General features: G+C 45.9%; 1 protein-coding gene and 1 long non-coding RNA gene across 2 annotated transcripts; both read right to left on the minus strand.

The window, feature by feature from the left end:
- Nucleotides 1-117: 117 nt before the first annotated feature.
- On the minus strand, nucleotides 118-1,653 carry LOC9640496 (nodulation-signaling pathway 2 protein). Its single transcript, XM_002972075.2, has one exon. It carries the CDS (start codon nucleotides 1,651-1,653, stop codon nucleotides 118-120), a length of 1,536 nt encoding a protein of 511 aa, XP_002972121.2.
- Nucleotides 1,654-9,076: 7,423 nt separating this feature from the next.
- LOC112347004 lies at nucleotides 9,077-10,588 on the minus strand. Its single transcript, XR_002992635.1, has 2 exons — nucleotides 10,336-10,588; nucleotides 9,077-9,645 (listed from the first exon to the last, which is right to left on the minus strand). It is a non-coding gene; the product is annotated as an uncharacterized LOC112347004 (long non-coding RNA).
- Nucleotides 10,589-11,894: the final 1,306 nt, after the last annotated feature.

An 11,894-nucleotide genomic window follows, 5' to 3' on the forward strand; every position in this document is an offset into this window, starting at 1 on the left:
GAGAGCTTGGTCTGGAACAAAGTCGGCATAAGAGCGTAAGCTTATGCGGATAAAGCTGCTGGTTTCTGCTCAAGGTGTCTCTTACTTTTATATACTGGAAAAACGAGTTTTGAATAATCATGCTGGATCGCTGCTGGAACTCCAGACAGAAGCTGCAATTAAAGGTCTGGATTTCCAGCAAAGTAACATCGTATCTTCATCTTCTTGAATTTGATGCCCGTCTTGAAACAGTCCAACGAGGAGCCTTGCCTGGCAACGATTATAAGAGCTGAAAGAACGCTGCTGGAAGCCGACGGCTTCGGCAAGGCCCGACCATCTGTTCTTCACCATCTTGCCGGAGAAGTCTACGTGACTCACAGCTTCTTTTTCCAAAGGAGATCGACTCACGGCCGAAGTGACCGTGTTCTTAATCCGGGGTCCCAAAAAGACACGCTCGACCAGAGAACGCATTTCATCTTCCGATGCCAGCGTTGCTTCCAGGGAATCGAAGAGGGTGGAGTAGTGGTACAGGGCCTCGTGGAAACGTCCCGTGAACGTCGTCGACGTGCAGCTGAGATCTTCCTCGACTATCGCCAGGACTCTTGGCCGGAGGGCCGCCATCTTCCCGAGAAAGAAACGGACAGCATCCCGGGAGTGACATGACATGTGTGGGAGATGGAGCATGCAGTTGACAACGAGTGCCTCTCCTTGTATGAGCTTGAGGGACGAGCTGAGGAACTCCTCAGATTCTCCATCAACTCGGACTTGGTTGAAAACGAAGGGAACGTTGAATTGTCGAGCACAAGCAGCCAGCCTCTTCCCAGTTTCCTGGGTTGTGGAGAGGGCCCCCTTGGAGTTCGGCCGGTAGAGAGCAGTGATCTTGAGTTGCGGAGGACCTCCAGCTCTCAAAGCCAGCGATTGCATCAGCGAAGGCCACTGGACCCCGTCCGTTATATCAAAGTCAAAAATGTGGACTCTCTGCTCTCCGGCCACGGATTCGAGGATGGCCTGGTTTGCTGAGAAGTGGCCAAACTTGATGTAGGGGCAGATCTCGTGCAGGACATGGAAAGCTCCGACAGTGTCGAACTGAGACTCGGTCCGGCTGAAGAACTTCAGCCCGTGGAGCCTGCAATTGAGAGCATCGCGAAAGTAAGCCGCAATTCTTTGCATTGTTGTTCCTGACTGAGTGGAGCAGCAGCTTTTCAGGCGGTCAATTATGGCTATGGCGAGATCAGTCTCACCACAGACGGTGGCTTCGGCAGCTCCCAGCAACAGATGGACGAGACGGATGCTGTCCATGTCTTCGTCCCAGGGATGCACTTGCACTCCAAGTTCCGGGTAGACAAAGTCCACTCTTTCATCGTGGGAGTGGTGCCTAAAGTCGACTAAACTCCTCTCGATCTCTTGCTGCTGCTGATACTGTGGAGGAGAAACTGGATTGACGGCAACCTGCTGGGGATCCGGGAAAGACCTTTCATGGTCATCGAGCATAGCCTTCATCAATCTTCTGAGATCGTCGTCCTCACAAGTTGCTGAAGACTGGACGAACTCACCACTGTAGTCGGGCGAGACAGTATCCTCGGAGTTCCGGCTATCATCGAAGGACGAAGGTGAATGGCTCTCAAAGCTCCATCTCTCTACCAAAACAGGAATGTCAGCGATAGAAGTATCCATAGGGACATCCTCGACTGGAGAACCAAAGCAATTCGGGGAGAAGCTACTATTTAGACGACCAAAGCTGGTATCGAGCAGCATTTGAAGGGAGGAGAGGGGACACTCAAAACTTTTCAGGTAAGTTTGTTGGTTTCCTAGGAGCTTGGAGTACAAAGTTTTTATATTAACCCATCCCTTCCCAATCTCCAGGACGCAAGGAGGCCACAGCTTTTACGGTGGGATCTCCACGTGGTGTTCTTCTACAAACTTTCAACACCACTGTGGGCGACGGCAGCGCAGGAATTAAGGTGTGCTGCCATGCAGCACTTCGATAAGAAAGAGAGGTGACGATTTCCACTCTGTTCTTGGAAGAGCCACTTGCGTTGATTTTCTCTTTGATCTGGTTTCTAGATTTTCATTTCGTGCTCGTCACAGGCATCTCAGATGTTGCTATCAAGCTTTGTCTGATTGGAACATGTCACGTAAACATTCTCGCGGAGTCTGGATGCTGCAAACGAAAGCATGAAAAAGCCTCCCGAACAATTTAGTATCAAATATGTTCTCTTAAGGCGTGGACCTTACTACTTGACAATTCCGGAATCTCAGGCGCTACATCGGAAACCTTTTGTATAAGCCCTAAAAGAATATCCACGATTGGTTCGACAGTACGTGCTCATAAATGGATTATTTAATGTAAGAGAACCAAATTGCTCAAAGGCTATTACTTGAAAGCTAGGCTCTAGAGGTACTTGGCTCACATTATTTATTAATGTCTATCTAGACGAGTAAAGACCGACCGATTAGATGGAAGTAAGCTGGTAGTAGCCATCTGGAGTAATACCTGAGTGAGAGAAGGAAGGATTCATCGAAAAAGAAGCAAGGAATATCATTGACAAACGTCTTTGTTTGGAGTCCACAAACTCGACCATGAGGAGCTGAAACGAAAGAAATGATATGATGATCTTGGGGTCCTGGAAAAAGGCTTGACGAAAGCTGGAAGCATTCGATCGCCGCAGCTGCGTTCTAGATGTAAATGCATGGACTTTTCGACGAACTTGTAGATCCAAATGCCTTACCTTCGCATAGTTTTATCCTCCAAACAAGCAAGAAGAACACCAAGTAGCAAAGACAAGTAGCAAAGGAGAAACAGAAAAACTGAGGAAGAAAGAAAACAAGGAACCTGGAGACCAGCAGCGATCTTGAAGAGGTTTTTTTCCAAGGATGTGATATTGGCGCGGCTCAATTTGAGAGCGCTGGCTGAGCATTGCAGCGAACGCCATCTGATTGAGCCATCCCAATATCACATACCTCGCATATATTTCCCTGGACGATCGACGACGAATATCAAATCGTTAGTGGAGTCCCGAGTGGAGCTAGCTCACGAGAAAACCAAAAGCACGCGAGAGTTCGAGAAAGAAAGGAATAGTAAAAATGACGATCTGGAGATCCAGTCCGAAGATCTCAATCGATAAGCGGTGCCTGCAGCGATTTATAGCGTCAGTTAGGAGAGAAAAGGCAAGATATACTTGCAGTAGCAGTGCAGTGATAGCATGCCGGGAAGAAACAAAACCACGCCAAGATTCTCACAGATCTCTCTCTCTCTCTCTCTCTCTCTCAAACGGATCTCTCCAACCCGACCCGGCAAGAACAACAGTGGCACAAGAATATACACTAGCAGCAGCAGCGAAGAACCGAAACCTCCAGCGGTTACAAAGCCGAAGCTTGTTTGATCCGATCCATCCCTGCTGCTGTGCCACTGTTTCTACCGATGATCGATCGATCGGCCGGCTCTCACCTCTCTCGCCACCACCACCATCACCACCACAAAGATTTTAAACCGTGGCAATAAAGTCCCACACTCTCTAACGCTCTATTTATAATCAGGTCCGGTCCCCTCTCACCACACCACACCAGCGAGGAGGAGCGAAGAGTGACTCTAGTGTCGCAGCAGTGGAAAAGAAAAATGGTGAAAGAAAGAAGAAATCCGGATGTGTGCCTCAAAAGTCAAGGCTTTGCATGGCATGGCACTTCAGCCACCTTGAATGCTTTGAAAGAAACGTGGTGACTCTTCCAAGCATTGTTCTCATTTAATACTTCCACTCCAGCAGGAAAATAAGAGCTAGGAGATCTCAGCTTTGACTCTCTCACACTCTCTTCCTCTCGAGCATCTGCAAATGCCCGAGAGTGGAAGTAAAACAAAGGAACTCGGGTAAAAGAGAAAGGAAGATAAAGATCTACGATGAGGAGGGAGGTCTCCCTGCTGTCGAGCTGCAGGAGTGGCCAGGAGGAGGCAATTCAATGCATACATTTTTTCAAACTCAATCAATCTTCATTCATGGGGAGCAAGGACTCGGCCCAAGAGCATTTGAGCAGGAAGGAAGAGAATAGAGGAAAAAAGAAAACCAAAAAAGGAAGAAGAAGAGAGTCACAAGACGAAGAACAAGTCACTCGATCGATGCATGAGGGAATGGAAGAGAAAGTCGAGCTCCGGTCGGGAAGGAAGAGGAAAGAAAGGAAGAGAGAAAGAAAGAGATGGAAACTGTAGCTATCACAAGAAATTTGATCCTCCCCCTGGCAGTGATTAGTAACTAAGATCTCTATGCTGCCTCCTGTAAGGTCTTTGAGAAACAAATGGTGACATATGACTTGCCACCTATATAAACAAAAATACCGAAAAAAAAAAAGAAAGGAAAATCCCAAGAAAATTGCTAAATAGTAACAATGAACAGCCAGGGAGCCAAGTAATGCCACACAACTCACAACTTCCCTGTGCAACTGTACTAAATGCTCTAGTGCAGGACAACCAGGAGGCATTTGCAGCAGCAGCCAGCCAATGCACAAGAATTTGTCATTTTGGCAAAAATAAAAGTGAAAAACTGGCCTCTAAAGTCAACTGTAGTGTGAAGTGAAGAAGAGAGTGAAGGAGGGTATATGTGTGTGGATCTATCATCTTGTATAGCTCTCAGTGACAGTACGAGGCAGACCAACAAGAACACACCCTCCCCAAGAGTACTGCGTGTGTATATTTGTACGCCTTTCATTTTCGGCATAGGTACAAGGATAGACCAGCAGGAGCAGCAGAAGCAGAAGCCAGAGAAAAAAAAGGAGAAAGAAAAAGGAAAGGCGGCATTCGGAAGTTAATTCCCACACGACTACACAATGAAAACCTGTGCTCAGTACACAAGAAATACTAGGCAGGAAACGATGCGAAAATGAGCAAAGCGTGAGCATCTGCCGCTGCTGCTGCGACTGTTTTGCCGCTGCTGTGCCTCACAAACACAAACAAACTATTTGTTTGTTCCTGTTAGAGCGCGCACAGTGACTCTCTCTCAATTGCTCTCACGCTCACACGCTCAGCAACAGTCGTCCAGAGAGGTGGAATTCAATGCAATTGTGCAGTGGTGAAAGCACTCGCTCTTAACACAACACACACACACACATACATTCACACTCTTTGTGATGAGGTTTTGGCAAGCTCTCTCTGCCGCTATCACCCAACAAAAGAAAAAGGACTGGTGTGGTAATGATATGAAGAAAGAAGCCGTTTGCAGTGGAAAGATGCGTGCTTCCGGCCTGAATTCCTGCTGCTGGCTCGAATAGAGGCCTTGGCTACAAAGAGGCTTGAGGCAAATTGTATGACAAAGGTTTGTGTGAAGCTTGTGTGTGTGCTTCTGTTGCAAACGGGGGAGCACAAACGGGGGGTGACAAGGACTTTGCACTGTCCAGAGCGGGGCGATGACGACTGTTTGGATGCATTGGATTGGATTAGAGTATCATCACTCTCGTGGACAAGGAAAACAACTGTACCCACACACACACACAAGTCTAGACTGGCAGTGAGTGATTGATGAGATGATATGCTTCTCACTAGACGATTGCTCGTTTTCGCTCGCTTGAAGCTTACGGGAGTGGTGTAGAGTTAATGGTCGGGGAAAAACATGCTGGGATTCTGTCAAGTGAAGAGCAGGCAAGAAGAACCACTCGAGCTTGTGATCAGCAATTATGCAGGAAGAGAGAGGAAGGAAAGAAAGAAAGAAAGCGCAAGCAGGCAATCGCCATCGCGGTACCAAAGAGGAGGGACTGTGAGAGAATTAACCTGTTACCTTTAAGTGATCGCCAAGAGGATCTGATATGCGATCTTTCGTCCATTTTAAAAATGGAGAAAAGGAAAAATTTCACCTTGTTCTTTCCTTGCTGACGTCCTTGTTGCGAGCATCCATTGTCAAGACCTACACATTCCGCACATATGCCTGTGTGAGAAGGAAAGAAAGAAAGAAAAACAAGCAAACAAACAAAAACACGAAGAAAGAGCAAAGAAAACGATCGATATGAATGCGCCTGCTCGATTGAGATGGGAGAAATTTGCATCGCGCCATACCAATCAGCAACCAGCTTGCAGTGACAGCAACACACAAATTCAAGATCCAAATTCAATGCAATGAGATTAGAAAAAATTGCCCGTTCCTCCAAGAGCGACCCGAAAGAGAGAGAGCCAAAATCAAAACCATGAAAATCCAACAAAATCAGGACCTATATATGCATACACACATTATGAGGCGCAAATTCAAAGACTTTCACAAGAACCCAAGATCTGGAGACACCGAAAGCACAAGAATTCCCCCACCACCCAGACAATTACTTACAATTCGCTGCCTGCCCAAGCAACAAAGAAAGGATGAAACCAGCATAATGACTAGCTACCCATGCGAATATTCCCCTGCAAGCTTTCACAGACACCCATGTTGGCAAAGGCATCCGGGCTGCATTCATTCCCACCAAAAAATCCACACCCTTTGTTCTACACACAAAAAGGATGGAAACAAAAGCCTCACCTATATATGTGTGATCATAGACTTTCTTGCACTTGGGAGGGGGTGATTTGAATGGATTTTGCTTTATCTTACATCTATGGTACCTTGTTCCATAATAACACACCAATAGAAGGAGGAATTCAGTACTTCAGATTCAGAAAGAGGAAGAGGAATCTGGAAAGGAATCGATCAGCCCCTGTGTGGATTCAAGAAGAGGAACAAACCCAAAAGAAAAAGGATCTTAAAACGCATGCTCAATCAAGCCCCATGCTGCACAGCTTTTATAGCCCTCGTTCTCCCATTCATTCACCCCGCAAGACACACACACTTTCCATCTTCCGAGGAAAATCAAACTTTTAGTCCCCCCAGAAAAATGGCGCATAAAAAACAATCCGAATATGCCGAATTCGAATTTTTGAAAATCCTGTTTGTTGGAAGTCGAGAATAGATCCACCCAGCAGCTTCAAAGGGAATTCTCGATGGAATTGTGACTGATTGACTTTAAATGTACACACCAATCACCAATGTATCATAGATAAACAATACTTGCTTGATAACTCATGTGTTCCAAGATGCCAAACTAGGTATAATTATGCAGTTTTAAGGTTTAAGCCACCACAAGCCAAGCCAGGGAGATGAAATGAGTGAAGCCAATTGCCAGGTATCAAAAGGAATGATGCTAGTTCTTTTCTTTCTGATCTGATGTTTTTCTTCCTTGCTCTTGAGCTTTTTTATTCCTGTGACTTATTCTCCAGTACAACACAGAAATGCAGATTGTCAGAATGATCATTCAAAATCAAACAGTTAGACAAAGTCACAGAAAAACAAACACTGTACATTTTGTCTCCATGATTGCGAGCCTTGGACAAGCCACCACTTTTTCCCCTCTTTTTGTTTGGCCACCTTTTCTTCACACACCCATTTTGCAAAAGTCACTCACCATCCATTAGCTAGATGATCAGGCGAGGTTCAGGAGTAATAAAGACAAGCTAAACAAACATTATGCTATATAATTTTGTTCCAGATCTCGAAGTTTCGAGCTCAAGCATGCACAAGCGAATGATTGCTGTGGTAAAGCTTCGCTCAACACTGTATATACAAGCATAAACCTTGACTTTCAAAGAGCATGTAGAGATACAATATGCTGCGTACGTCTGTACTCCATCCCGTGATCTACACACCAAAATAACTGGAGAGAAAACAAAGAAATTATGTAAAACTTAGGTGAAGCCCCCCAGCTATTGTTGTTGGGAACTGGAATACATTTGTATACAAGATAATCTAAGCGAGGGAAATTGGTCCCAGCGGCACGCCTCCATTCATTCATGCGCAAACCTTTCTTTTCGCGCGGCTCAATGTTGATGGTCGCGGTCTCCTTTTGTGATCCAGTTACGAAGATCCAAGCAGTACGCGACGACTATAACTTGCTATTGCGTTTGAATACTTCGATTTCGTGTAGTTGCAGGTGTATATATATATATATTAGTATAGAATCACCGCTCTGGGATCAAGGCGAGGAATGGATGGATCCCATCCCACTCAAAGAAACGACACAGTTTAATGCGAAAGTTCTTGAGGGCTGGCCATGGAGTATATCAGGAAAACCAGCTTCGATTTGTGATAATCACTTTGGAGGCAGCGCCATGTTTTTGAATGATCGATATCAGGACAAGGCATGCTAGTAAATTAGTGAGTCAACTGCCTATACGACCTCTACATAGAATTAAAATACTCCGAACATCGAGAGAACGAGAGCGAATGGAAGTTGGCGGTCATATATGCGAGCATGTCAAGCCAGCCATTTGACGAAAGACATTTCTCCGTGTAATCATCCTGGTTCTCACGAAAAGCGCGCTTGGATCGATCTCTTGTCTTTGGGACGGAGACTTCAAAAGATTGACACCTCGCGCAAGGAAGTGGTATTTCGTGACATCGTACCTGGAGCAAGAGTCTTCCATCGTCTTGACGAAAAAGGGGCGTGCGTTTTGCGCGCTTGCTTTTGCCGCAACTGGGCATTTGCTGCATGGGGAGAGAATCTATGGGAGATGGGGATCACATGAATGGCATGGGGGTGGCGCATGCCTTTCCTTGGGGGATCGGTCGGTGTTCTCCACGGTACAATTCGGCGTGCGTGGAAATTCCGGGGGTGGAGATCATGATGATCATGGTGGCATGCGCCACATGCCACATACATCATGCTATAGAACTTATCTAGCTTGTGCTTGTCTTCCTTTTTGCCCCCTCATGGTAGAAACTCTTAGAGTAGCTCTCTCTGCAAATCTTCATAGAAAGATGCTAAACAATTATAATAACACGGAGGTCAGCTATAAGCTTACATTTTTACCTTAGCTTGCATTGCAATGCAAGCACAAAATGTACCATTCATTAAACTTTCGAGAAATTCCGAGGCTGCCTTAATGGATTCCTTCGTGGATTCATGATTCCCGAGAGAGGGTGAAAACTTAGAAAAAAGTAAAGAATCCGAGATGGTTGTTTCGACACCCGGGTAAATCATCATGACGGCCTTGACCTCGCGTGGAGGGAAGGGGTAAGAAAGTTTTTGGTGTGTGTTGATAACTATAGCTTGTGTTGTTAGCTTCCAAAACGATCTTGGGATTTCACGGGTCAACACATAGTTTAACTAGGTCCAATCCAAGCGTGCATGGAAATGGTACCATGGCTTGTTTAAACATATTCACACATCCGGCATTACAAATCATGCCATCCTTCGAGCACTGTGACCATTTCTTTGCGAACATTCCCCCCTGGCGCGCGAGGATTAATTTTACTTCTCCCAGATATAGCTCACTACACCCAGTGTCATGCGCGCGGCCTCAAATCCTCCAAGAGTTTCTTACTCGAATTTAGTCAACCCCGCTTCAATCTTGTCGCCCATGCCTTAAAACATTAAAATCTTCTCGCGTAACGCTCGATTGGTGATCGCCTTCGACACAGCTGGTTTGCAGCAATTCAAAGGTCTCTTTCTAGCCCGGAAGTTGACATTTTGAGAAAAGATGATAGAATACGATTTAGTCCGCGGGGGAGAAAAAAAGAAAAGAATAGCTTAAACATTACCTTCTTTCACCTTCCATTGCAACCACGCCGCCCGGTCTCCCAGAGTGATAGCCTAGTCCCCACTCGCATGATGAACATCGCGTTCCTTTCAAGAATGGATTCTAAGCTGGCCAGATTTACTCAAAGCCTGCAAAGCACGTCAGCTGGAAAGAGCACATTCGCGCGATTGCTACTTGTTTAAGCAACTTAGTCAAGAGCTAAACATACGGAGCCGGAAAACTTGGCCATGACAATCTAGCAAAGTCCAATGGAAAAAAAGACGAAGAAGAAAAATAAGAATTTGCCTTTGAAAATGGAAAGTCCAAGACGTCAAGCTCGACTCGAGGAACACGCGGGATCAGGGAAGACATGGCTAGCTATCTATGTGATATTGGCACGGCTCAAGCTGGCAGCATCACTAATTAGCTCGAGTAGCATTGCAGCCTGATTGAGCCTTGTCAATATCACAGACACACTCACAATTTAGCAACAAAACCTTCGAGATTTCTCCTGGAAAAACCTCAAGCCTTCTTTGATCAGCGATTGCAAGCTCTCCAAGCCTATTCTCGCAAGCAAAACTTCCCATCAACACATGCCATGCATCACAATCCTTCCTATATGCAGTGCCACGCACGAACGGAGCACCAAAAACCCTGCCAAGAAAGAAACTCGCGACACTTGATTCTACTTCTAGGCCGGATCCACACGACAGGTTTAGCGATCAAGGCCGGGGCCTATTGCGACACTGACACTGTGGAATCCGAAGAAATTCGGCTCGACACACTGCAATTCGGCCTCCTAAATCGCTCGCCGCGGAGGATACCGCGATATTACGTACCTCGGGGGCGATTCCAGCTCCAAGACGAAGGATTTGCGGTGCGCGGCGCCGAAAATGGCGAGAACGCGAGCGAAATCTTTTCCGCCGATCTCGACGCGGCGCGCATCTATGGCGCCATCCATCTGCCCCGGCGCCTGGGAGATCAAGAACAAGAACTGTGCGCCCGGGTGGGCGAGGCGAGCGTGTAGGCGCACCATCTCCCTCCCTCCCTCGCATCCACAAAAAGAACAAGAAAGCTATACTCTGGATGGAGTGACCGCGGTTACAAGACCTAACCGCGGTTGAGTCGCTTGGCATGAATATGGCCACAGTGTGGAAATGATGACCCGCCGTCCCGCTGGCCGGGCATTTTCCAGCGTGGCTGAGCCACGTCAGCGGAATCTAGCCGTCAATGACGTGAGTTGGCGTCAACAAGCTGCAAATCGAACGTCGATTTCATGAGTGAAGCGAAGTTTGTCATATCGTGGACCACACTGGGGAGGGAGTGTTAGTGCTAAGCAGTGTGTATTTAGTTTAAGTGCGATTAATCTAATCTAATGCACCGTCCATGGCGTGAGCGTCTGAACACAAGGAAGGCCAAAAGAGAGTGAAGGACTGTCCACTTTCTGCAGTGTAAACTTTGTACTTATGACATTCCAGAGGAATCTCCTTGTAAAGTTCTCGACAAAATAGATCACTCCTTCCTCCTCAATTTGCTGCCACTGCCATTCTTCTTTGCATCGTACAGGAAAAGCGAGCAAAGACCAATTTGCCCCAATGCGGACTGACCGACAGTTTTTTCTCTTTCTCTTGGTTAAGTTCCTCTGTGGCATCTGATGTGAGGCTTTTCCGTCCCGTTTAGATTGAGTAGGATGAACAGCTTGGTGTGAAATTGTATGGTTTTAATATTTTAAAAAAATGTACTCTTATTCTAGGACTGCCTGGACAAACTATCTTAGATTCATTAATAGGAACTTTTGTTACTGGGATCAAGCTTTTCTATGACATTCTAGTGAAGAATCAACACAAACAGTACTTCCACATTTTGACAACAAATATGGAGACATTGAATTTCATTATCAAGATGATCATTTTAATTATAAAATATTTAAATTTTAAATGAAATAATGAGGGGTTTTCTCTTTACTTCTCATACATATTTTAATATATTAAAAAAAATTTACACAAGGCCAAAGAAAGAAAATATCATACTACCCTTCAAATACTGCGATTCTTCCTTATTTCTCCAGAGTCAAAGGCTAGAGTAAAACGAAAGTCTTCTTTGCCCTAATATTGTGCTCCTAACAAGCAATGACAAAGTGTTGTCTCGGTTTCCAATTCTTGTCATCATACCACCTGTTTGACAGCTTCCCTTTTCCTGTGAGCTTGTCTAGCTCTCAAAGAACCACACACCCAGAAGGTTATACCTGATGAAGAAAATCCTCAAAACTCCAATGTCACGGTCGTACTCCTTGTAAATGTAACCATTGTGGGGACCAACAAAGTGCTTGTGACAAGACCAGGCCATACTGTAGGCATATTGCGCGTTATTGAGGATGAAGGCTCCAGGCAGGCACGGA

Source organism: Selaginella moellendorffii, unplaced genomic scaffold (genome assembly GCF_000143415.4).
Source record: "Selaginella moellendorffii unplaced genomic scaffold, v1.0 SELMOscaffold_18, whole genome shotgun sequence".
Lineage (NCBI taxonomy): Eukaryota > Viridiplantae > Streptophyta > Lycopodiopsida > Selaginellales > Selaginellaceae > Selaginella > Selaginella moellendorffii.